Source organism: Bombus impatiens, unplaced genomic scaffold, assembly GCF_000188095.3.
Source record: "Bombus impatiens unplaced genomic scaffold, BIMP_2.2 scf_1528, whole genome shotgun sequence".
Classification (NCBI taxonomy): Eukaryota; Metazoa; Arthropoda; class Insecta; order Hymenoptera; family Apidae; genus Bombus; species Bombus impatiens.
Window position 1 is genome coordinate 292,399 of NT_177947.1, and position 24,248 is coordinate 316,646.

The 24,248-nt window shown below is 32.6% G+C and overlaps 3 protein-coding genes across 7 annotated transcripts; 1 reads left to right on the forward strand and 2 right to left on the reverse strand.

The window, feature by feature from the left end:
* Nucleotides 1-22: 22 nt before the first annotated feature.
* On the reverse strand, nucleotides 23-5,202 carry LOC100745918 (squamous cell carcinoma antigen recognized by T-cells 3). 2 transcript variants are annotated; one of them, XM_012392700.3, is made up of 6 exons: nucleotides 4,606-5,201; nucleotides 4,330-4,511; nucleotides 3,377-4,254; nucleotides 2,607-3,285; nucleotides 2,378-2,525; nucleotides 23-613 (listed from the first exon to the last, which is right to left on the reverse strand). In XM_012392700.3, the coding sequence occupies exons 1-6, from the start codon at nucleotides 5,039-5,041 to the stop codon at nucleotides 192-194; spliced, it is 2,745 nt and encodes a 914-aa protein (XP_012248123.1). In that variant the 5' UTR covers nucleotides 5,042-5,201; the 3' UTR covers nucleotides 23-191. The 2 variants fall into 2 exon arrangements, with proteins under 2 accessions (XP_012248123.1, XP_024227464.1); XM_024371696.2 differs by lacking the exon at nucleotides 23-613 and adding an exon at nucleotides 969-1,233 and having other exon boundaries at nucleotides 4,606-5,202.
* A 6,131-nt stretch (nucleotides 5,203-11,333) lies between these two features.
* On the forward strand, nucleotides 11,334-17,123 carry LOC100746039 (serine protease gd). 4 transcript variants are annotated; one of them, XM_003494113.4, is made up of 7 exons: nucleotides 11,334-11,723; nucleotides 12,142-12,220; nucleotides 12,547-12,768; nucleotides 13,704-13,869; nucleotides 14,303-14,695; nucleotides 15,500-15,861; nucleotides 16,141-17,123. In XM_003494113.4, the coding sequence occupies exons 3-7, from the start codon at nucleotides 12,556-12,558 to the stop codon at nucleotides 16,417-16,419; spliced, it is 1,413 nt and encodes a 470-aa protein (XP_003494161.1). In that variant the 5' UTR covers nucleotides 11,334-11,723; nucleotides 12,142-12,220; nucleotides 12,547-12,555; the 3' UTR covers nucleotides 16,420-17,123. The 4 variants fall into 4 exon arrangements, with proteins under 4 accessions (XP_003494161.1, XP_033180054.1, XP_003494160.1 ...); XM_033324163.1 differs by lacking the exon at nucleotides 12,142-12,220; XM_003494112.3 differs by lacking the exons at nucleotides 11,334-11,723; nucleotides 12,142-12,220 and adding an exon at nucleotides 12,272-12,456.
* A 485-nt stretch (nucleotides 17,124-17,608) lies between these two features.
* On the reverse strand, nucleotides 17,609-24,124 carry LOC100746235 (PAX-interacting protein 1). Its single transcript, XM_003494114.4, has 9 exons — nucleotides 23,874-24,124; nucleotides 23,160-23,344; nucleotides 20,516-22,971; nucleotides 19,891-20,335; nucleotides 18,999-19,183; nucleotides 18,641-18,882; nucleotides 18,250-18,519; nucleotides 17,921-18,125; nucleotides 17,609-17,815 (listed from the first exon to the last, which is right to left on the reverse strand). Exons 1-9 carry the CDS (start codon nucleotides 23,967-23,969, stop codon nucleotides 17,748-17,750), a joined length of 4,152 nt encoding a protein of 1,383 aa, XP_003494162.1. The 5' UTR covers nucleotides 23,970-24,124; the 3' UTR covers nucleotides 17,609-17,747.
* Between the last annotated feature and the right edge of the window lie 124 nt (nucleotides 24,125-24,248).

A 24,248-nucleotide genomic window follows, 5' to 3' on the forward strand; every position in this document is an offset into this window, starting at 1 on the left:
CATCTTCTTTTTCAAAATAATGTCTTAAATAATGCATTAAAGAAAGAATAATTCACAAGAGATCTTTTTCCACTAGATCGTAGTTTAAATAATGTGTAATTGTAATATTCTTGTGATGTATACAATTCTTTAAAGCATAGAGAGTTCTTGAAACAGACAAGGATTGAGGAAATGAGTGACGTTGTAGTAAATTATTTTTTATTCAATAACATATTCCTAAAATCTTGATTGCTCATTTTTGGGACGGCACCATTTCCAGTTGCAATTGCACTGCCCTTAGTAGCAGCAGTTTTTACAGTACGAGGTACCATAGATAATAATGTTTTGGGCGTACCAAATGTAGTTCTGCTTACTGTAGAACCACCTAGAGACTTAATGGGATCCTTTTTGCGTTCAGGCGGTTGGCTTATGGCTACACTAATTATTTTGTCACCGATCTTCATTCCATCAATGGCCAGAAGTGCCTTTCCAGCACTGTTTTCGTCCACAAATTCAACGTAAGCCAGTCCTTTAGAATGGCCATTACGGTAAGTGACTATACGGACTTCCTTCAATGACCCGTGAACCTTGAAAATTTCTTCAAGATCTTCTTTTGTCGTTGATACCGGGAGTCCTAATCATATTATAAAAATAAATACACTTTTCTAAAATTACAATTTTAAACACTAATTTAAACCCTCAGTTGATATCGTGATATATTGATAACTGTTATTATAAGTTCAATTAAGACCGGTTATTTTGTAGGGGGAGTGAATAGCATTTCTAACATAATTGTTATGACCAATCATGTAGGATACATGAGATATATAGCGGATCTTTTACAAAAATTTCATTATTACGTAATTACGAAAAGAACGATAAAATAAGATAAAAAGTAAAGGATATGTTTTTCTTAATTACATTATTACATTATTACTAAATAATGTGGTGTACACTGACTGAAAATAATATTTAAAAAGAAATACAAACAAGTATAAACTAAAATTTTATTAATAAATCTGATCACTTTGGTATTGATAGAATACTATCTTTTTTGGAATACTAGCATATAGTACGATAACTTTTATAGACTTTCGATGCAAGTGAAACAATAAATCGGTCGCAACGAATGTTGTTTACAGATTGTTTTTTTGCATTTCATGCAACATGTAGAATGTTTTCTGTCAAGCTTGCTTGGACATTCTTTGCAGCGTCGCCTTTTCGCTGGGTGAGCCTCCTCATGTATTGGATCATCTGTAATTTTTAGTAATTCTCTAATTTTTTGAGGAATCTCTCATAGTATTAAAATATCATAATGTTACTTTATTTGATTCTTGACCAGATTAAAGATTTTGTTTTTTGTATAAATTGTCTTCTTCTCATATTCAAATTTGTATCAGCATAATAATATAATGTGATTATAGCAGTATGAAAGATATAAAAAATTTCAAATTAATATCGTTTAATTCTACGATTGCACGAATACATAGTATATTTTTTATTGCATTTCATTTTATTGCAATTTTTATAAGCAATTGATTTTTGCTTCATAAGATTGTGGATGAAAAAACGAAACTAAGAAAACTGTTTTCTTATTTCTTCTGATAAAGTAAACCTAATCCAAACTGTTCTAGATTTGCAATCTTTCCAGTATATAAAAAGAGTTGATGAAATATGTTCCAGAATCTTATAGGCGTAAAATTTTTTAGTCTGTATCGCTGAATGAAATCCAATCATCATTTTATCTACAATTGTATAACTATAAAGAGAATAGTCTTTCTTACAATTTTATATGAATATTGCAGTCTCTCTGTGTATATCTCATAATGATGTGAAAGATATAGTTAGGTTTTTAATTCGGCAGCTTCCTTTGCTGCAAACCTTCCTTTAATATGTATCTTCAGTTTAGATTCTAGAACTTATAGGAGATATCTTAGTACGCCATTTTAGGCGGTTACAATCATAAAAATATCTTTTATCTTCTTCCTTAATAGGGATTTCTTCATTGTCAGCTTCAATTTCTGTTTTAGTATCATGATCGGGATGTTCTCTTTTTACTTGAATATTATCGAAAGTCTCATCACTTTTATTCAGTCAATATCGCAGCGTTATTTATATTTAATAAATTGTTTTCGATCTCCACGAATTTCATAGATGTTAAATTTTTAAACATTTTAAATATTATTTATTCTTCAAGAAATAACACAATTATTATGTTGAATCCAAATGTGATTAAAACAGTTAACAACTGGATTCAAAACATGACTAATATCTCAACACAAGTATAAAAACGTTTACAACATCCATACAACTTTTAAAAAGTCGAACTAATAATAATAAGATAGTTGTGGCTCGTCTATATTCCAAGAATATCAACTGAGGGTTAGATATTACCTACCTTTAACGAAAAGCTTATTTTTTTCTAGAGAACAACTATATTTAAAAACAGATTCTCGTGTTGTTTTGTTTGGGTCGCATCTTGAAACAAACATTGGCCGTCCTCTTATAGGAACTCTATCTAACTCCAAAGCTTTATCAACTGCTTCCTATAAAAGTAATATTCTTAATTAAATATTCTGTATATATACTTATGTAATTTTATTATTAACAAAAAATATAATTTGCACCTTGGAAGTGAGTTGCACATAGCAATATCCTTTACTACGTCCATTATAGCTTCTGATCATCTTAACCATTGTAATCGGTCCAGCCGGTTTTAAAGCATTTCTGACTTCTTCTTCACTTGCACTATAATCTAAATTACTTATGAAAACTGAGATTTTATCATCCACTTCATGTACGTAATCTATTTCCATTTGTTCACTTTCTGGTGCTTTAAAACCAGGTGGTGGAGGAATGTTTGGTTCCTTCAGTACTTTCTTCATTAGTTTCGTTTTGGTTACATCAGCAATTTCTTCTTCTTCAATGTCAACGTCGTCTTTCTTTTCGAAATTCAGATGACTTTCTCTTATTTTCGGTTTTAAGTGTGTTTCCACTTTCATAATTTTTATCGGATAAGCTCCTAAATTCTTCCATTTACCAGTATCTTTTTGTTTTCTTTTATACGCTTTCTTGTTTTGTGATGGTGATAATTCAAGATTAGAAATTTGTTGTGTTTTCTGTCTTTCTTCAGCAACTTTATCTAATTTTTCTTTTGTTCGTATTTCACATAGTTCCATTTGTTCTAGTGTACCTTCGTCTCGTTCAAAATCTATCCAAGAATTTGCTATGCTTTCTGGCCAATCTTTTACCAATGACAAGGCTTTTTGAAATAATTTTCTTAAATGTTTTGTATCTCCATAACATCTACATAAAAAAAAATTTATTATCAAATCCAAAGTAGAATGTAACATATCATAAACTGTTAGACTCATTAAAAATAAATACAAGAAATTACCTTTCTAATGAAATATACTCTAACCAGTAAGATGCTGTTGTGGAATGTCCTTGTGATAAAATGTCGGCCCATAATGACCTAGCCTTTTCCATGTTATTAGCATGTATGGCTTCAGTTCTTGCCCAATATTGTAATATAATACAATTGGGATCTCCATCTAAACCAAATGATTTAGCCAAATGTTCACACGCTCTATTAAAAGTATTACGTAATACTTCTAACTGCTTTTTTTCATCAGAAGAGCATCGATCGAGTCTTCGCCGCAAATATTCCAAATATGTCATCCATAAATTTCGATACTCTTCTGCAGTAGAAAATCCAGTTGTTAAAGCATTTTCTAACAATGTTTGAACTTCTAATACTGATTTGTCCCATTTTTCATATGATTTTATCCATTTTTGCCATATCTTTGCACACCATGGAACATTTCTTGTAGCTCTTTGGTACACTTGATCCAAGACAGATTCAATTTTGATATTTTCTTCTAGATACTTGAGATAATCAAGCCAAATTGACATCTCTAAACTGAGATCAGTAATTGCTCTTTCATACAAAACAGTTATTCGTCCAGGATCTCCATTTTGCTGCTCATATGACAAATACATTTTATACGAATCTAGAAGTTCTTCTTCAGTTTGGGCGGAAACAATTCTCTCCTCATATGGTAAACGCAGATTAAGCTTTGATAGCGCCCTCTCATATCCTCCACTAACAATCTTATCATCAATAACAGCTTCTGCACCATCCCCATAGCGCCATGCTTCATATTCCTCATATGTTTTTTCCATATCTAAAAGAGGACAAGCTAATTGTCTTTTGAATAGGTTACCAATACGTTCCAATTGTTCTTTTCTTTCGGTTTGATTTGAAGGATCAATCTAAATATTTAAAACGTAAGTGTAAAACATGTCCCAAAAGAATTTTAAGAATTTTTTTTATTATTCTATACTTACCAATGCATATAACACAGCTTCGAACTCACGAAACGCTTCCCATATTATTGCACCTTTAATAGTATGTAGCCCAACATCTGTTAATGCTCGTTCAAATAACTGACGAATATTCTTTGCTGCATCTTTTTCAGTACCCATATTACCAATACTAAATTGCAAATATTCTAACCATACATCCACACCTATAGTAAACAATTTAATGTATAACGTACTTTAATGTACAATCAATTTGTAAAATATACGTAATAAATTTATTACATTGAAAGCAAAACTTACAGAGATAATCTTTGACTGCTCTTTCACATAGTTTGACTACTTCAGCTTTTTGCTCTGGTATGGTAGCTAATTTAATTTCGTCGCGCATCCAAGATAGCCAAAGCTCAGAACTCAATGGATATTTGGAGCTCATATTTTTTCTAGCAGTACGTAATCGTTCTAATTCGCCCATTTTTTGCAATTTGTTGATAAGGGCTACATGACTCGTGTAATCATACGGATTCTGAGCGAGAGAAGTTTCCAAAGCTTTAACCTCTGCTTCGTCGGCATCCTCTTCATCGTCCTCTTCAGACTCCTGATCATCATCAACCTCATTGTCCATGTCTTCTTCGGGTTCATCTTTATTCTCTATTGATTCGTTCTTTTCGTTGTCCACTGATTCCTCAGGTGAACTCTTATCATTATTTTCTTCGTTCCCTATATCCATCTCCTCCATTTTAATTCACAATAAATTTTGTAAAGAATTGTAAATGTTTACTTTGTATCAACAAAAATACGTGGTAGAAAAACTGAAAACGAATAATGCTCACTGCACGTTAACAGCCTACACGTTGATAGAAGGTTATGTTATGATGTTTTTATGCGAATCTTCATGTCTGACAGCTGTCTTCACTGCGCATGTATGTTAAGAGCGGCACTCGATTCGAATTTAAAGTCCATTAAACTATAACATATTACAAAATAAAGGATTACATGATAAAAATCGAATATTCCATTAACTAAATTTTCTAAAGGAAATTGCTATGCTATTAGCAAATCTATATATTAAAAAGATTTCACATTGGTATCATGGTTTTCTAAAGGAAATTACTATGCCGTTAGCAAATCTATATATTAAAAAGATTTCAAATTGGTATCATAAAAAATAACTAAATTATTATAGGAAAACTAATTTTCTTGTCTAATATTTTTATATGTATTATATTATATCATATTATTAAGTCAGTATCAATGATAAATTTACGTGAAATATTTTTAATTTATCAACCTACCATTATTTCCTAATTCGGCTATATAACCGTTTATGACCTATCAGTTGTAAGCAACTTGTCTATATACAGAAATCCAAACACAAAGTGACATTGAAGCATCGGAATATCATGTCATCTCTCCTATTTTGGTTAATAGAAATCTATTTGTAAAAATCGATTGATAATTAATTAAAAACTACGCATTGATAATGAATAATAAAATGCGAACATTTATTTGAAGAATTTGACGATGTTATTCTCAGAAATCGGAAAGAAGAAAGGAAAACGGAAGTTCATCAAGTGTTCCAAAAGTAGCTTAAACCACTGCAAGCAGACGCTATTAAAATATGACCAGATGTATAGTAATAGCCCACGGGTGAGTTGTGAAAATACATATTCTTGTATGGAGAATATATCTCGACGATGGTTGTGGTACTTATTTACTTTGCTCTTGATTTCGTAGATTCCACGCAGACGCTGTCCATTTCGCGTGAAATGATGTTTTTCATTCAGCTGTCAATGTAGTTTAGGTAGTTTTAGGAGAATTGGTAATAAATATAGCGGGGTGAGTATCCTAGAACAAGTAGTCTTTCTTATTTAAAAAAATAGCGAATGTTTTGATTAGGAAAAGGAGAAAGTTATAATTATTCTTAATATGTGGCCACTTGTTCATTCACCTCATGCCAGTTCACAAAAGGACAAATTTTATTTTTTATTTGTGTTCAATGTTTGTGGATTATACATTATGAAGTATATCCTTGAAAAATTTTACGTCATGTTATCGTTATTGTAATAGGTAAGATATCGTTTCAAGAGATTGTTAGGTATATCTTGAATCTTTATACGAGTAATTCTCACTCGTAAACAATTTTATAAAGATTCTTTGTAAATTACATTTACTTAAGGTAGATGTTTATAATGCAATTAATAGCAAAGAATTATTTTGATTTATATGACGATATTAAGATATGTTCTGTGTATTTTGAGAGGTAGATATTTATCGAGTATTGAAATATTGTATTTTTGTCAGACGTTGTTACGCAAGGATAAACTGAGCGGCGCGTGCAAAGAATTTTAGAAGAAAAAAGGATTAAAATGCGAGGAATACGTTAGGCATTACAATGTTAGAAATCACGTCTAGTTTTATTATTTTACATAAATAATGGATTTCTGGAATCTTGACAAAGGTATTTTTATTCACTTAGAAGTTTTAAATACTTTTTTCTTAGTTTCCATATTATTATTTTTTCTCCACATTTACGCTATTGAAAGTCAGCATAGAAACATCTGGTTTAATATAAATTTAATGATTTATATAATATGTAGTATCATATAGTAATCTATTGCCAATTTTTATTGCCATATTATCGTCTAATCTAAAAGAAATTTCTCTTTCAACCAAAACAAATTGTTACATAAATTATTCTTTGCGCAATGATGAAAGTAAGCAAAAGGCACAGTATTGGTATCAACGTTTTCCTTGCTCATTTAGATACGGTTTCCATATAGTGTTAGGAATCCCCAATGTAATACTGATAAGAGCAACCGGAATTTCTATGACGTAAGCAATAATATTCTAGTGGAAAGCACCCATTTTAGACATTAATCATAATCAAATATGTTCAGAGTTTGAGATCCTATAATCATGAGTGATTGTATAATTTTGTCATCGTTCGCAAGAAAAATCATAACATTCGTATATATACGTATATATTGTTAATTTTATAAAATTTCTTTAAAAACTTTACTTTCTTTCTTCAATGAAACAATTTATATATAAATCGTAAAATTTGTTTTGAAATTCTTAACTATTGTGCGATAGTCATTAATTAGTTAGTTACATGTATAGACATTATTAAGCAATAAGAATTATCATTAAGAAAATATGACTGTTATTATCGAATAATTTCAAATGATGAGTTTATTGTACCAATAGCTAACAGTTACGTTGGCAGTAAAAATTGCTTCTCTACTATATTACTTGTATTGCATATAATTATTCGTCAATAGATATAATTCCTGCACGTGTGTAATCGCTTGTACTACTGTAGTAGGTAATGTTCTTTAATGAGAATCCTAGAATTGTTGTGGTTCATGCCATTGAAGTAGCTCCTTTATGTAATCATTAATCACTTGCGTATGGTTACTTTGTTCTAATATTGTCGACAATATTATACCAAGTCTCGAATCATTGTATCTTATATCGTAAATTTTTAATTATATAAGCTTACATACAGATATACATTATATCTTATGTCGTGAACTTTTAATCATATTATGTTTACATATAAATATTTAAAATAAGCCAGAACGGAGACAAAATAGATTGATAAAATATCTTGATACAATAAATAAGTTATTTAAAATAAGTTAATTTTTGAGAAAAGCTATTATAAAAATGACGATTAGTTTGTTCCTTCTGGGAAGAAAGAACAGATCGGTCATATTTAACTAACAATAAAGTAACATAGCATGTTCATATACACCAAATTCATATACATACCTACCCATGAATGTATTCGTAAATATACGAAAACATATGGACAAGAGGATAATTTGTTTGTAGCAATTTGTAACAATTTCAAAGAATTGAGACAATAATAAAAATAGATCTACGATAATTTCAACTACGTAAAACTGCTTATTGGAAGTACCCATTGACAGTTAAGAACGAAACATATGTGATACATATACATATTGCAACAAAAGCTAATTGGGAATCACCATAACTCATATGAAATCTATATTAACACTCCGGTATTATTTCTATATTATTTAAGGATTTTAATGGAAAATTTGATAGAAACTGAAATTATTTGGAAATATTAACGCAGATCGTATACAAATAGTTAATTTTGTTTCTGTCATTTTACCTATGCACGTATGAACTATCCTTTCTAAATTTTATTACATATGTGAAAAAAATTGTGGAGGATGTAAAATTTTGAATGAAATGAAACGATCAAAGAGATATAACTACTATTTAACATGTCAACAAACATGGTTTATGGATATAATAACCTTAAACTTTAAGTAAGTTTTAGGGAGTTAAATTGTTCTATGGCTTTAGTTTTATGGTTACTCTCTAGAGACGAATTTTTTCTTTATGGTGCAAAAATAGACGGGAAGGTAATGTATATGTAGATATATATGTAAGTACACGATAACAGAAGGTGTACCGTTAGAAGAAGCTTAAAACACATAAAAATGATTTAGATTATTTGGTAGAATAAGTTGAATCAACATCGCATATCTAGAAGATTATATATCTACGTGAATTTATTTTGTCCTTCTTTCCAAATGTTTCTACTTGCAGAATTGAGCGAAAGGGTCGCGCTCGATCAAGGGAAGTAATCAATCTTGTTCGTTCTCGCGATGTGTGATTGGAGATAGATTGATGTCGATTGATTGATTGCGATTTTGGATATATTTATGCACAAAACTGGTATGTGTATGTGTGCATGCGTTTATAGGGATATAACGATTGGACTTGATGATTCTGAAGAGATACTGCAATTTTGTCGAAAATATGTTTTCTTGGTGATTTTTAATACATCGTATTCTCCCTTTCATTGCGCGTTGTATCTTTGGAAGAGGGGCTGAGGATCAGTACTGGTGTTTTTTGTGTTTTTTGCTTGTGGAGTCACCCTTTTGGGAATCTCAACGTTTACGACAGGTTATTAAACTATGAAGAAATACTGCAAAGAAATAAAAAATACAGGTATTGAAAATGTTTTAAATTACTTACGTAGCATCTGAGTGGTGGTGCGCAGATGGTCGTAGCACTAAAATTCTATTTTTCAAAAATAGCGATTGTTCTTAATTAAATCTTCGATACGTCGGATTATGTTGTAACACTCAACATTATTGGACAAATAATACAATTTCTTGAGGGTGTATATGGATTATGCTCCAGCTACTATGCAGCAAACTATACCAACAGATTATAGGTTCGTCGTAAACGCATTGTTACAAAGTTACAAGCAAATATTGAACACAGCCTGAATATGTACGTAGCACGTCAAAGAATACGAAAACGATCGCTTAAGGCATTTAAACTATCATTTCAAAATAATCCAAATTTCTTGAGGATTTCGTTGCATTGATTTTACGCTTCGCACGTGTACTTCTGTCTTAGAATTCCCTGCAAGTAAAAATAAGTAAAAATCAAGAGATGTGGGATCTCGGAATTGATCTCGGGAGCCAAACGATTTGTTTTAGCCACCAAACCACCTTCTTGTATAGTTTTCATTTTACTAATTTTTTATTTTCTATAATGCGATGGACAACTGTTCAACTGTATTCAACCAATGTGGATGTACAGCAATTATACATTTTCCATTAACCCTCGTACCCTCGAATCCGAACGATCTCAGGTATTGCTTCCAGTCGGTAGTCGACCGAACCATCCGTGTTCCAAGGATTAAGTAGAATTGGTAGAAACCTTTGAAGCGCTATAGGATAGCAATATATACTCAAGTATGAAGAACGGATCAGCAAAAGGTTTGTTTATTATGCCCATCCAGACACGGACATAATGAATTTCAAAGGACGGATTATTACGGGATCTATTATAAATAGCTATTATAAGAGTTGAATATACTCCGTCTTGTAAAACTCATAGAAGGAGGGGTTTTCTTCTTACTGTATTGGTATACCAGTCATGAAATACAACTGTTTCTCAATAAACGATTGAAATTCATGCACAGGTGTGTAATAATACAACATTTCTTCATTAACCCGTAACATTGATTACTATCATCAGGTGGTACTCTCTTGGGATTTACATATTCCAACGCAAATCATGCACAAAATAAATATCGATATATTAGCATATATCGACATATATATTTTATACACGACAAACGGTAGCAAAATACCGTGACGTTCGGTTTACAGTGAATCCTGCTAAGATAAAGAAAAATTGTCGGTGGAGACAAAGCAAACATCGCCGATTTTTTTCCTTAACGCAGAGTATTAATACCGTTACGCATATATTAAACTGCGTCCAATATTTGTCTATATCTCTATAACGAAACGTTTACAACAATGCTTCGTATAACATATTTTTTCTTATTTCCGTTTCTTTTAGCTTCAAACATTTATAGTTAATGAAACATACAAAAAATTGAAAATTCAAATTACACATAATAAGGTACAAAAATGACTCGATATACGCTATAATTACGTTTGAAATTACTAATAAAAAACTATTCGTTGTATGAAAAAATGTTTCAGATAAAAGTTAAACGATTTCGAGAGGCGTTTGAAAAATTTGATCTTACTATGTAGTTTGAATGGTAACATAGAAGATTAAATCTATCTTTCTTTTTCGATATAATCGTAGTAATATTTTGGATTTTAAACTTTCACGATGAGTAGATGACATATTTTTGTTTCTTTGTAGTTTCGATCGTGTGTCTGTTAGTATATCGTTCTTTGTTTACAAAACATCAGAACTAAATCATATATTTTCGATGTATCAATCTGCGTAACTATGTATATGTTGTTCTATCTTGAACGTTTATCATAGAATGTCGTGAGAATTGCATTGTTTTGATGTAGTTTCCGCGTTCAACGTGACTCATGGAAATCTGATCCCCGGGAAAGGACCATCGTGTAAAATCCTTTCTTTTTTTCTGCCGTCATGCGCATGCAAAATTGTGGTTTCTTTATACAAATGAAGTGGTCAAGAGGTGGTATTATCGGGGATGCCCCTCTACCACTCATGAGGATTCATAGAAGCGTTAGAAGGCGAACGTTGACAGTAGGTACCTCGTGAACCGTCAGTTGAGATCCTACCTACAACGTAAACTGACAACCCAGGTTAGATAGATCGTGATCAATCTCGTTTCGTTAAAACTTGTCGATATAAAGTGAAAAGTGTTCGACTCTGAACGTAGAAAATCTTGATCGACCTATATCGTGACGTGAAACACTTTTTTTGAATATTTAATGTACTTTATACATTTTTCATGATTTTATTCACGATAATTAACGATATACTCAAGGGAATGAATAGTTTCGTGTGAGCATACTTGTGATAGTGATTAATCTGTGTTCAGAATTTCTTTTTTCATTCAAATTTGTTAATGATGGAGTCAATGTCACTCAGTGCTGCTAATTCAAGTAGATTTTGAGATACATGTAAGTAACTATGAAGATAGAAAAAAGGTAGACATCAAATATTTATAAGTTATGATTTTACATATTAAAATAATGAATAGTTTACGCGAACGATTTAGTTTTATACTAGAAATATGTACATTGATAACTGCGTAGAACAATGAATCAACTGACGAATCTTTCTCTTCATTTCATTTACACTTCATGTTTCTCACAGGCAAAATTCTATTATTTGTTTCCTTGGTGTAAGAAATATGGGATGCGACTGAAACAGATTTGTCATTTGATTCATTGATCTACGGTAGCTGTTTTTCTCCAAAATCAAATTGTTTATAACTGGAAAAGCAAGCTTCGAACGATGCTTTTGTCCATAAACTTTTCACATTACCGAGAATCACATCCTCTAAACATTTTTGATTTTTTCTAACTTCCTGTATAGAGAATCAGAGTATTTAACGAAGATTGGCTGAATAAGTGTTTCGAGAGAAAGTTATCAACAGAGGTTATCTCTTGCTGAGGTAAACATTATAGAATTTTTATTGTAGTATCTATCAATTTCCTTGAATCTTCTTCAACTTGGAGCAAACGTATCGAGCACAGTGTTAATCAAGAATAAAGCGGAATAGAGACGCTTCTTAGTTAGATTTCCTTTTGAAATTATTCATTTAGATTCATCGTCTATTTCCCTCTGCACTCTACAAGATCGCTTTTTCGTCGAAAGAAAAAATTTGTTATCTCTGTGCTCGAAAACCACGTAATCTACTTTCTTTGTTTTCTTGCCATTCAAATGGTATATTTTTATCAAAATTGCAGATATACATTATTAATTTATGGCATGTTACAGAGTTCCAAGATGATCAGTATCATCGTCAAGACTATTTTGCTGGTGTATCTTTCTCAATTGTTTGTTGGGGTAGTTGGCCAGTCGCCGTGTTCCAACTACTTCCGATATATTCAGGATGATGTCTCAAACGAACTCATCGGTTACATTGAAATACCATTCCCACCACGTGGAGTTATCTTGCAACTCAGCGTCACTTTAAGTATCGCTGTTGTACTACCTTCGGTAAATTGAGCTTTTAAACATTACTGACCTTGAAATCTCGAAAAATATGACTATGAAAGTTTCTTGCTTGTCTACATATCTGCCGCTTTGAATCAAATATAACGTCTTCCTCGGTATATGAGTCGGTTATTGGCTAAACCAGAACTCCACAAAACAAGATGTAGAGAAAATTGATGAAATTATATAAGATATCATCGATAGCATCGATATCGAGATAGCATCGATCAAAGTGAATTGGCATTGAAATTTAAAAAATTTCAAAAAGTGGAGTTAACCACTTTGGCTCACTGTTCTTTTAAATTCTTGAATACAACAGTAAAGTAACTTATTATACGATTCATATAATACGTATCGTAAGTAAATAAGTGTTTAGTTCAAAATAGTTTTTGGAAATGCAGTCAGAAGAGTTAAACTTGCTTCAACAAGTAGATACTAAGCATTACGCTAATGAATAATTGAAACTAAATGGTGATCTTGTATATTGCAAACTATCTTGTTTTTTCGTGAATGAAGTACTTACCATCTTTCTTTGAAATCCGCGTTTGATCGTAATTACGTACAATCGTACGATTAAATGTATTAAATGATGACCCGTGATATATTCGAAGCTTGAAACTTTTTGTCATATAGTAACGTTAACGAATATTGAATCATTAACAAGCATTTGCGTTATTGGATGTTGTGTGTACAAATCTATTGTATATTTAACGTTAACTCATTGAATTTTCCCAGATTTAATGATAAAAATAGTAATCTAGAATTAGATGAATATGTAATAAGCTAAATAATTAACACTTATCGTTTTACATGAAATGGGAAAAATATCTTCGAATTGATGTTTCCAATGTTCATTTCAATCAGCTCACATTTAAAAAAAAAATGTATATATTAGGAAAATATATCGAACTGGTGCCAATGATTTTCCTGTATTTCAGAAATACGTTGGACGATTGGAATTGGCAACTTCGAAAGAACAATCTATTAAGGCAGTGAACGAGGGCAGGCCTCTGTCGTACAAAATCCATTTTCCTCTACCTCAGCCAATACCATTATTAAGCAGTTTGTGGTTCAACGATCAATTTATCTGTTTCGGTCCACGTGGTATGTATACTTTTTCAAAAATAAATCATGCATTGTTCATTCTCTTTAAAACTAATGTTGCGTAGAAAATATTAGAAGTTATTATCAACATCTCTCTCAGTTTGAAAGATTCCTTTAATTAAATAAGTCCCTTTAATTTGTTTGCATTGATCTAATCTATGTCAGTACGCTAAATGAATATAATAATCGGCCAAAGCATTTAACGACAATTACTGTATATCTTTATATTTCCTTAAATACTTACATTAATTCTGATTTTAATTACAATTTTCATGTATATGATCTAATGCATATAATCTATTCATCAAATGAAATATAATTTCTTAGATATACAAACTTACAAAGTTTGATTAGTTTGATTTAATGTTAATTTAACTAAGATAATTTGAAAAATCGATTATAAATAATTGGTTAATTATTTATGTAATTCCAGCAAGTGGACCAATTGTCACCTCTATTGTATTAAATCACACACTCTACCCACCTGCAAATGCTCTCAGTAAGCAGCCAGAATTTAATAACAATAATAATTGGAACGGGATGAGGAATATATATCCGCCTCCATCAATGATCGATCGACGCGAACCTTCGCAACCCTCGCAAATGGGACCAAATGTGCCAAATATTAAACTCGTGCCACCAAATAATGAACAAATTAATCTAGCGTGTGGTCGAAGCAGTATCGAACCTGTTAATCCTCTCATAGCTAGAGGCGAGAAAGCGTCCCCTGGTCAGTGGCCATGGGTGGTAGCAATCTTTTTGGTCAAATTAAAATTTGAATTTCAGTGCTCAGGCACGTTGATCTCGAATACACATATTATTACAGGTTTGTAACTTTTTTTATAATTAACTTTGTTAATAATTAATTCCTTAACAAACTATAGTAATTAGAGTTGTACTTTGTAAAACTTCAGTTTCTTTAATAAGCCCTTAATATTTATTTATATTTTTCCCGTCTAATGTTTGAAAAGAAGATAATAATAATAATAATAATATACTAATAATAGTATTAAATTAAAGTAAAAGATTCACTACAGACAGCGAAAGAAATATTCATACGTGTTATATTTTAAATATCAATTTAATGCTATAATTGAAATTTAACACGATATTAAATATTCTCTAAACTCGTAGCGAGAGAAAGAGCGATTACTTTAAAAATATAAAAAAGCTTTAGTCATCGTACCAATAATTAAACTGGCTCTTTTCATTTCTCTTTCATCATTAAACCAAGCAAAATCAGGAAGTACACATTGCAAATGAAAAGTCAATTTGTCAATTAGTGACTAAGCAGATTCCGCTTTTTCTTAGTCATCACAAAGACAAATAATAATTATAAATATTTATGAAAAGGCTGCGGATATCTATGCAAATTCAAACTTTTGCGAATCACAACTGAAAAAATGCAATCAAAGTAAAAATTGCTTTACCTACTAAATAACAGTAATGAATATTATATATTTTATATATTTTTGCATGTTAGCATTCTGTGTATTTTTGTATTTCCAAATATTCTATAATTGCATGAAAATCCGCAGCCTATTTATGAATAATTCATCGATCTAACATTTTATTGACGAGAATTATGATATATTTTATAATACTATACATTTATAACATATTCTTTTAGCTGCGCACTGTTTACAAATGAATAAAGTAAATCTACCTGCTGGCTCATTTTTGGTATCCTTGGGACGCTATCGACTTCGAGACTGGAGAGAGAAAGGTTCGGAGAATCGGGAAATAATAGAGTATAAGGTTCACCCCGATTTTGTCGCGGGTGGTAATGCCGATGCAGATTTAGCGATATTGATGCTACGAGAGAGAGTGGAATTCAATTCGATGATAAAACCTATTTGTCTTTGGTCCGGATCTTCGCTTCTGTTAAACGTTGTAGGCAAGGTTGGCTACGTAGTAGGCTGGGGACGCGACGAATTGGGAAACCCGTATGTTCAAGAGCCCCGACAGATCAAGGTTCCGATCGTGGCTCAGGTAAAATTTTTATACAAAATTGATTGCTTGCGTATAATCGTAGATCTGATAAATAAATAGAACTTACAATGATTTATGCTGAATTAATGTTCACAGCAATTTCATGTCTCGTGAAATATCCTGTAAAATGCTTTCTTATAGAGCAAGATTGATGACTTGACTCTAGATTTATGGAATAGATTTAATTAATCATTTAATTTTAATAGAGTTTTATGTTTGATGTACGAAATTCTAAGCGTTTCAACTACATGTGAATAATGTTCGATGAATAAATTGCAGGAAGTTTGTCTCTGGAGCAACAGCAACTTCGTCGCGTTCACCTCAAACCGAACGTTCTGCGCTGGTCAGAGAAACGGAAGTGGCCCGTGCAACGGCGACAGCGGAAGCGGCTTCGTAATATACAATAGCGAAATGGATCGTTATCTATTGCGAGGGGTCGTTTCGAGGTCCCTTTTGGACAGTAGCACTATGTCTTGTGACTTATCGCAATTCGTCGTTTATGTAGACATTGCTCAACACCTAAACTGGATACAAACAGAGATTTCTAAGAATAATTGATGATCAATGATTAACTGATAAATTACTGATGATTGTAGCTATAAATGTACTAGTCGATTAGATTTTGTATATAAATTATTATTTTATCATATTAAACCTTAAATGGTTCGTAGAATAGTTTTTATTTTATAGAATACCAAATCTTGATCAATCGAAGATGTTACATTACCTTTATTTTGATTCTTTAGACTTGTGTCATAGATTACACTTCGATTTATTCGTTGTATTACGTGCCGATAAACAATTGAAATGATCCTATGTGCTTGCAAAAAGTGGTTTAAATGCGATATTTCTGAACTGTTCATGTTTCTGTTGTTTTATTACTCGGTCAGTGCTCTCCGTATCAGTATTTACGAAATTGATGATGGTAAGTGTACAAAAGTATACGATTTACCTGTAAGAATAGATGATATAGCGTAATTTAATTATTTTATATCGTATCGTGCGTATTATTTATTACTGACATACTTTTCGTTCTTAAATCGATTGCGTCTGCATTTATTTTCCTTTGCATAAAACATGTCCTTTATCTTATATAGTTTTATGCAAATTGTATACAGTTTTATTAATTTGTAGAGAACTGTTTATTACGTATTCTAGTTTTAATTCCATAGCATTCCATTACGACATACATGTTTGCACTTTTCTTACAATGTTAACCCGACTTATTGTATGTACAATAAAATGATCCTGTTGACTATGAATATATAATATTTACATATACATAAGAAAACCTTTTTTATAACCGATTTTAATAGAACTGAGAATAACATAACCCGATCAGTAACACAATTAGAACACAATGATGCGTATTTCTATTTATTTTCAATTATACATACTCTTACACATAAATCATTTCTTATTGTATAAAGACAATAGTAAGCGAAACATAGAATGGAAGAAAATAAGTGTACAGCGATACAAACTAGAATGATATGTATAATTTTATATATATGACAAAATATGAGAAATATACGCGCGCAAAGAGAGACAGAGACTGGAGTGGAAAAAATAATTATAAGATGCTAAGTAAAACAATATTTCTTAATTATGAATGAACAACATGTTCTGACTTCAAAAAAACAGGTCTATCAAATGATTTATTTCGAGATGCTATACAAAATATGCTATTTTCAGAAACGAAGCATGAAAGGAGAGGTTTTGGAATGTTTTCAGTGAAAATAGTTCCTCCTATATCATAAAATTATGTTCTTTATTGTCCCATTGAAGAAGGTAAGCAAAATTTTTCATCTCCAAAATAGCTTACTAAAAAATTTAGTAAGCCTGTATGAGGGATTAAAATGCAGCATATTGGACACTGCATGTATTTAAATTTGTTCAGTTTGGAAGTATTGTCGTGCAACTGCTCCTAATACAATTTCTGCACTGAACACATCTACAAATATTAAAAAAAAAATGTAAGAGAATATTTTTGTACTATTCATATGTATCTTCCAATATTCTTTTAAAAAATTAAACAGAAATTATGGGAACTACTTACTGATATTTACACGTAAAACGTCAGAAAGAAGATGAAGATCATTTTCATGGGTGATGATGATATAAGTTAATTTATTACTATTCATTTCTTGAATCTGTGTTAGAGATCTTCGCGTTTTTTCCATTGTTCCACCCGCACTTTCAATTATTTCTGCGATCGCTGATGGCGATGGTATTACACTTGGCGTAACATAAAATATTTTACCCTATTCAATAAATAATTATGTTTATGCTTAGTATGAATTTTAAATCATGATCATCTTACGAACTATTGGTATCGATTAAAATATGTTGTCAACAAATTAACAGCTTAGCTAATAAAAAAATTACCTTAAGTACTGTTCCCCTATTAAGGCTGGCCAGTGCCTTTTCAATATTGCAATTAAAACTTTTCTCGAATTCTGGATCCCCAAGCATGTATCCACTTTCATCTAAAAACGTGTTCCTTGCGGAACAATCGAGTAACCACTGTAACGTGACAATATATTTACAACGTGATAGGCAGCATAACAATTTTACAGTTCTTCTTGGTGCTGTCATCACGAGATGAGTTGCATCTCGCCAACTTGCTGCCAATGCACCACCTAATTCCCGAATTCTCTGTTAAACGAATAATTCAAATCCTTATTATAATATGAATTAAATTCGTTTTACGCGTTTTATACATTGAATTTAAAATGTATAAATAGGAGATCTTACTGAATTTCATTGTATACGTTACCTTCGCATGCTTCCTAGGATTAATACCAGAGAACAATATTCTTGGTTGCTTATCCGGAGGTGGAGGATCGGGATTACTGACGACTATTGGTTCGTCCAAGCCCAACAAATGTGGATCTTTATTCAGTAACGGGCCGTCTAATCGCGGCTTTTTATTCTTTCTTATCGAATTTGGTCCCTGACCAACCTGTTTTACTTTATCGTACGATTCCTGAGTAATGTTTATTGGCATTTTCCATGCAGCTGAAAGAAATAGTATTTTAACATCAGCCAGAAAATTAAATTTAGGAAGACTAATGGAATGAATAAGTTATGATTTTCTTGTTGGAAAAAGATACAATTGATCAAGTTCACGATACCCATTAAATGAGGCACTAGCGAATAATCCAATCTAAAGGGATTGCCCAGACTGTACTGCTGATATTTCGGATTTTCGGTTTGATGCAGCGCATTCATTTGTCCGCACAGCAAGTCCGTCAACCATTGAGCATTTACTACTCCTGTTTGCCATTCTCGAGCCTTTTTATATTTTTGACCGTCCGGTCTGAAATGGTTTTTGTTAAATATAAGGATCTCGGTAGTAACGAATGATCGATCATTACGCGTGGTATCATAAAAGGTGGTTATACTTCATTTACTCTGTGCTCTGTACATTTGGAGCAAAGGGTGAATTTAGTATGTAAAATAAATAAAAGAAGTTTACATACATGTTTATCTTATTTGACGTTGTTTCCAAATGATAGATACTTTGGATTTCTGTAATTTTGTGAAAAATGTTATTAATTGCACTTTGTATGTTGAATCACATGTAAAATCTTGGTGATAACTTATAAATATTTCCATTACATATTATTTCAGGTAAATTTGATGTTAGTATACCCTATATAAAAAATTTATATACATAATGCATACAAAAATAAATCATTTATAATCAACAAATAAAACCTAACTTAACATGCCACTGTTTTCATTCACTTCACACTTTAATGAAAGTAATAATTATTAAATATCAAAAATATTTTATAATAACCCCTGTAATGTCTCAACATTTTAGAAACAAAGTCAAATAAGACAAACATCAACATAAAGTCTTCCATCATTCTTTCCTGTCAAATTCATCTCTAAACGTGTCCACCAACATTTTACGATACCCATTGGTATAATTCATATAATTCAATTATTCATTTAAATCAAGAATTAAAGCCCCAATAATATCAGGATTGCTTGTGTTGAGTAACAAAACATCTCTACCTTCTGCAAACGAGGAGAGTGTTATGCCTGGTGAAGTAATTGGTAACTTTAGCTCCCAATGCTTCCAGCATATACTTCACCTTCGCTCGTTCTTCTCCTTCAAATCCAGACAATGATACAATTTGTTTTGCACACGGAAACTCTGTCAAGCTGAATGGCGTTGGAAAATGCAGTGCGTGCCAAGGTGGAACTACCTGCTGTTTACTGACTACATCCGATAGCCAGTGTGCACTGACGCAACGTTTTCCTTCCCGTAACGCTTGCACTACTGTCGGATGTTTCTGCGTAATCGCAAGTACATGAGTAGCTCGGGTACAATATTGCGGTTCCACCTCTCCGCCGTGTCTCTCGATCACTTGTTTCCATACGGAAACATCGTTCGGACGTTGCACATCGTACTCGACGATAACGAAGATACAACCTAGCAAAAATAGATCTGGTGGAACTGGAAAGAAATAACAATTTATTACTCTAGTGAAAAAAAAGAAATTTCCAGGTAAAGATGAAGATTAATTAATAGTAGTACACTGCGGATTTCAAGAAACTTTTCAATCGGATAAAACACAGGTACATAAAAAAACATGCAGTCATAATTAAGAGTTTTTAAGAAACTGGAAAATCATACGTTTCAGATTTGGATTGTGACCATAGAACTGAGCTTTCGCTTGAGGCATCACCGAAGCATACTGCATCTTTATTGGCGCACCGGGTGGTGTTCCATTTGTGATATTACCAACGGTTCTTCGCTGATATGCCGCCAGAAGTTGTGGATCCTGAGACGGCGGTGGCGGTGGTCTGTGTTGCGCGGTCATTAATCTCAGTTGACCAGCCGCACTACCTTCAGCAGCACTACCCTGTAATCTATTCGTCAACATGTTTGCCAGGGCCGTTTTTGTTTTTGCATTAACGACTAATTGTTGGTCTGGTGGTATTTGGGCATTATTCGACAACGAAGTCAAGGGAGGCTCTTGTTGCGCGCCCTGTTGTTGTTGTTGTTGTTGTTGCTGCTGCTGCTGCTGCTGTAAGTGTTGCAGTTGTTGCAACCTTGCCATTTGTTGCTGTTTCTGCATATGTAATTGCGCTATATGTTGAGGAGTTAAAGCTTGACCCTGTTGAAACGTTTGACCAGGTTGGCCGGCTTGTGGACCTTGCACATTTTGATTGGTTTGCACAATCACCTGATTAGAAGAATTAATTGGTGTTAAGGCTGGTGGTTGAACCCCAGAATGTACCGGCTTTTGACCAGGTGTTTGCGCAAGTTGAGGTCCTATCATCTGAGGACGCGGTTGCTGAATCCACTGCAAACCACCAGGTTGAACTGGTTTTCCTGGACTTCGTATAACAGCGATATGCGCGCCTTGTTGCGCTTGACGATTTTGCATTTGCCTCTGCAGTAACAAGTTTCTTTGTTTCTGAATTTTTTGGATAAATTGAGCCCTTTGCTGTGGATCCATTTGTTGTAACTGTTGATGAGTTTGAGCATCCAGTTGAATTAACTGTCTTGGTGGCTGTGGTGGCTGTTGAGCCCATTGTCCACTTGGTCTTTGCGGGCCGATTTGTTGTTGTTGCTGTCTTTGTAATTGCAAATGGTATTGTTGCTGTTGCCATTGCGAATCTCTTTGCACAATAAAACCTTGCTGATTAGGACCCATTAATTGTTGATTCTGAGGTTGCTGCTGTAACTGACCGTCTCTTATAACAAATTGTTGTGAACCTTGAGGCGCAGATTGTTGCAGTTGTTGAGAGATTTGTTGAATTTTCTGCTGTTGTTGCTGTTGTTGCAATAATATAAGTTGCCGTTGTTCGGAGGTGAGTTGTTGCGGTGGAGCTTGTTGTTGATTCAATTGATGCTGTTGTGTCCCAATTTGTTGTTGTTGAGTAGGAATCTGTTGTTGTAAAACTATTTGCTGTTGCTGTTGGGGTGTTAGTTGCACTTGTTGTTGTTGGACTAATTGTTGTTGAGTAGTAATTTGCTGCTGCTGTGATAAATGTTGCTGTTGTTGGTTTATTTGTTGTTGCGGAAGAATTTGATGTTGGTTTAGCTGTTTTTGCTGTGTTAATAATTGCTGTGGTGATGACATTTGATGTTGAGGTAATTGTGAATTGATTTGTTGCTGCTGTTGTTGTGTCATCAATGGTTGCTGTGCAAGTGACTGTTGCTGTGTTCCGATTAATTGCTGCTGCTGTTGTTGCTGAGATGTTAATTGCGGAGACTGTTGCTGATTCAAAAGCTGTTGTTGCGTGTATTGCTGTTGTTGTAATTGCTGATGTGGTGTAAGTTGTTGAGGTAACTGTTGTTGCTGATTTAATTGTTGTTGTTGTTGTATTAATGTATGCTGTATATTCATTTGTTGTTGTTGTTGCTGCGGCGATAGTTCTGGTTGCTGTATTTGTGATGGTATAGATTTCATTTGAGCAACATTATTTTGTTGAGAGGCTTGCGGCAACCAAGTAGTTTGTGCAACATTTTGATCAGAAACAGAAGACGCAATTGTGGAAGCATTGGATAAACTTGCTGTAGGAATTGGTCGTGGAAGATGTTGCTGTGGATTGACATTATTTTGCCCATTTGTTGTATATGGAATAGCAGTTACAGTTGCATTAGCTGTGTTTACGCTATGAGAAGTATTGGAAGATACCGGTGGACTCGGTTGATTCCAAGGCATCCGTTGTTTAAGTTGTTCCAACATGGCTTTAGTTTTTTCTTGTTCTTCTCGTGCAGTATTATTTTCAGTATCTTCATCCATGAAGCCAGTAATCATGGCTGTAGAACTATTTGGATATGTTAATAGTCTTGGGTGGTATTCTACCTCACTCACAATAGTTCCTTTTTTACAACATTCTGTTACCCAATCTGGAGTTACAATTTGGATAGGATGCCTCATTGCAGTTTCATATTTAAGCCCGGCAGCCTTTCCAGTAATTAAATGAGTGCAATACCGATCTAAGCGTAATTGACATTTACCACCTTGGAGCGTGATCATTGCCCACAGACTTTTGCTGTCTGCACGACTTATCTGAGACACACATGCTCGTACATTTGAAAATAACTGTGTATCTTCAGGAGAAAAATAGTGGGGCCTGTATTATTATATAGATAAGGAAATAAATTATTCTTATATAGATGAAATTTATTACAGTAATGTAATATTTCTCCTACACAAAAATGAAAATATGTAATAAAATTTACTATTGAATTACTCTAATGTTTTATTAAACTAAAATTTTCTATATTACTAATAGATTACAAATTTTCTAATGAAGGATACGGCAGAAGTTTATTGCATTTGACAGAATATAGAATCCAGTTTTGTGTAACTGCTGGTATTTCATAGATATCCTTTGCAGCAGATATATCATTTTCCAGTGCGTCATAGCCTGCTATTAAATGTGTAACAAAATCACTAAAATAATTTGATCTTTCAGCACCTCCCTCCTGTAGTAAATTTAAAATCTGGAAACAATTTTAAAAAATATTTGTTTCTAGTACACAAAAATCTTTTTAATGCGTTGTTAGAATCATGCATTTATATGATGATAAATGTCCCAAATTTTTGTTTCAAAATTAAAACATATATAAAAGTATGTGAAGCGATGAAGTCAGTTCCCAATTTTACAAAATTCTTAATTAATCTTAATTGTTAAACTTGCAATTGTTACAAAATATTATATGTTCTATTTAATTTACATTAAAAATTTTGATAAACTTTAATTAATCTAATACAATAAAATTCTCTATGTTGAAAAATGCTATACAATTAATGCTTTCTAAAAGTCTGTTGTCATCTTCACATTCAAGGAGTACAGTCTGTTAAATTTGACTCCATTTTATAACCTCTCTTGTATCAATCGCGATTAATTTGGAGTAATTGTGGACAGATCACGATTTTCAATGATTAAAATATAATAATATCAATATTATGAAATTAGTAACATTATGTCAAAGGTAAAGGAAAAACGCGGGAAACAGTAAAATGACATACCTTAGGATCACCTTCGCCGCTGACGTAGTATTTAACATCGGCGAATAAGGCCCCATCGAGTTTTAATTCCTCGAGACCGGCCCTTATGTCGCCCATCCTTAAAAAATTACAGGTAAAATCACGTATTCCATATCACAACTAAACGGCGCGTTTTCAAAAATGAAGTTGGAACATACACAATATTTGATAACAAAACCCACTCGCGACGCTTTTGTTATTATTATGATTTCAAGGTTATGTAGCTACTTGGAAGTTGAACGATGTATATCGTACTCGATATTTATCGAAAGCTTCGAGTGCGCTAGATTTGAATATCGAAGATGTCAGTTGAATCTAATATGGAATCGTGTTGTAATATCTCTATGCCAGTCTTTA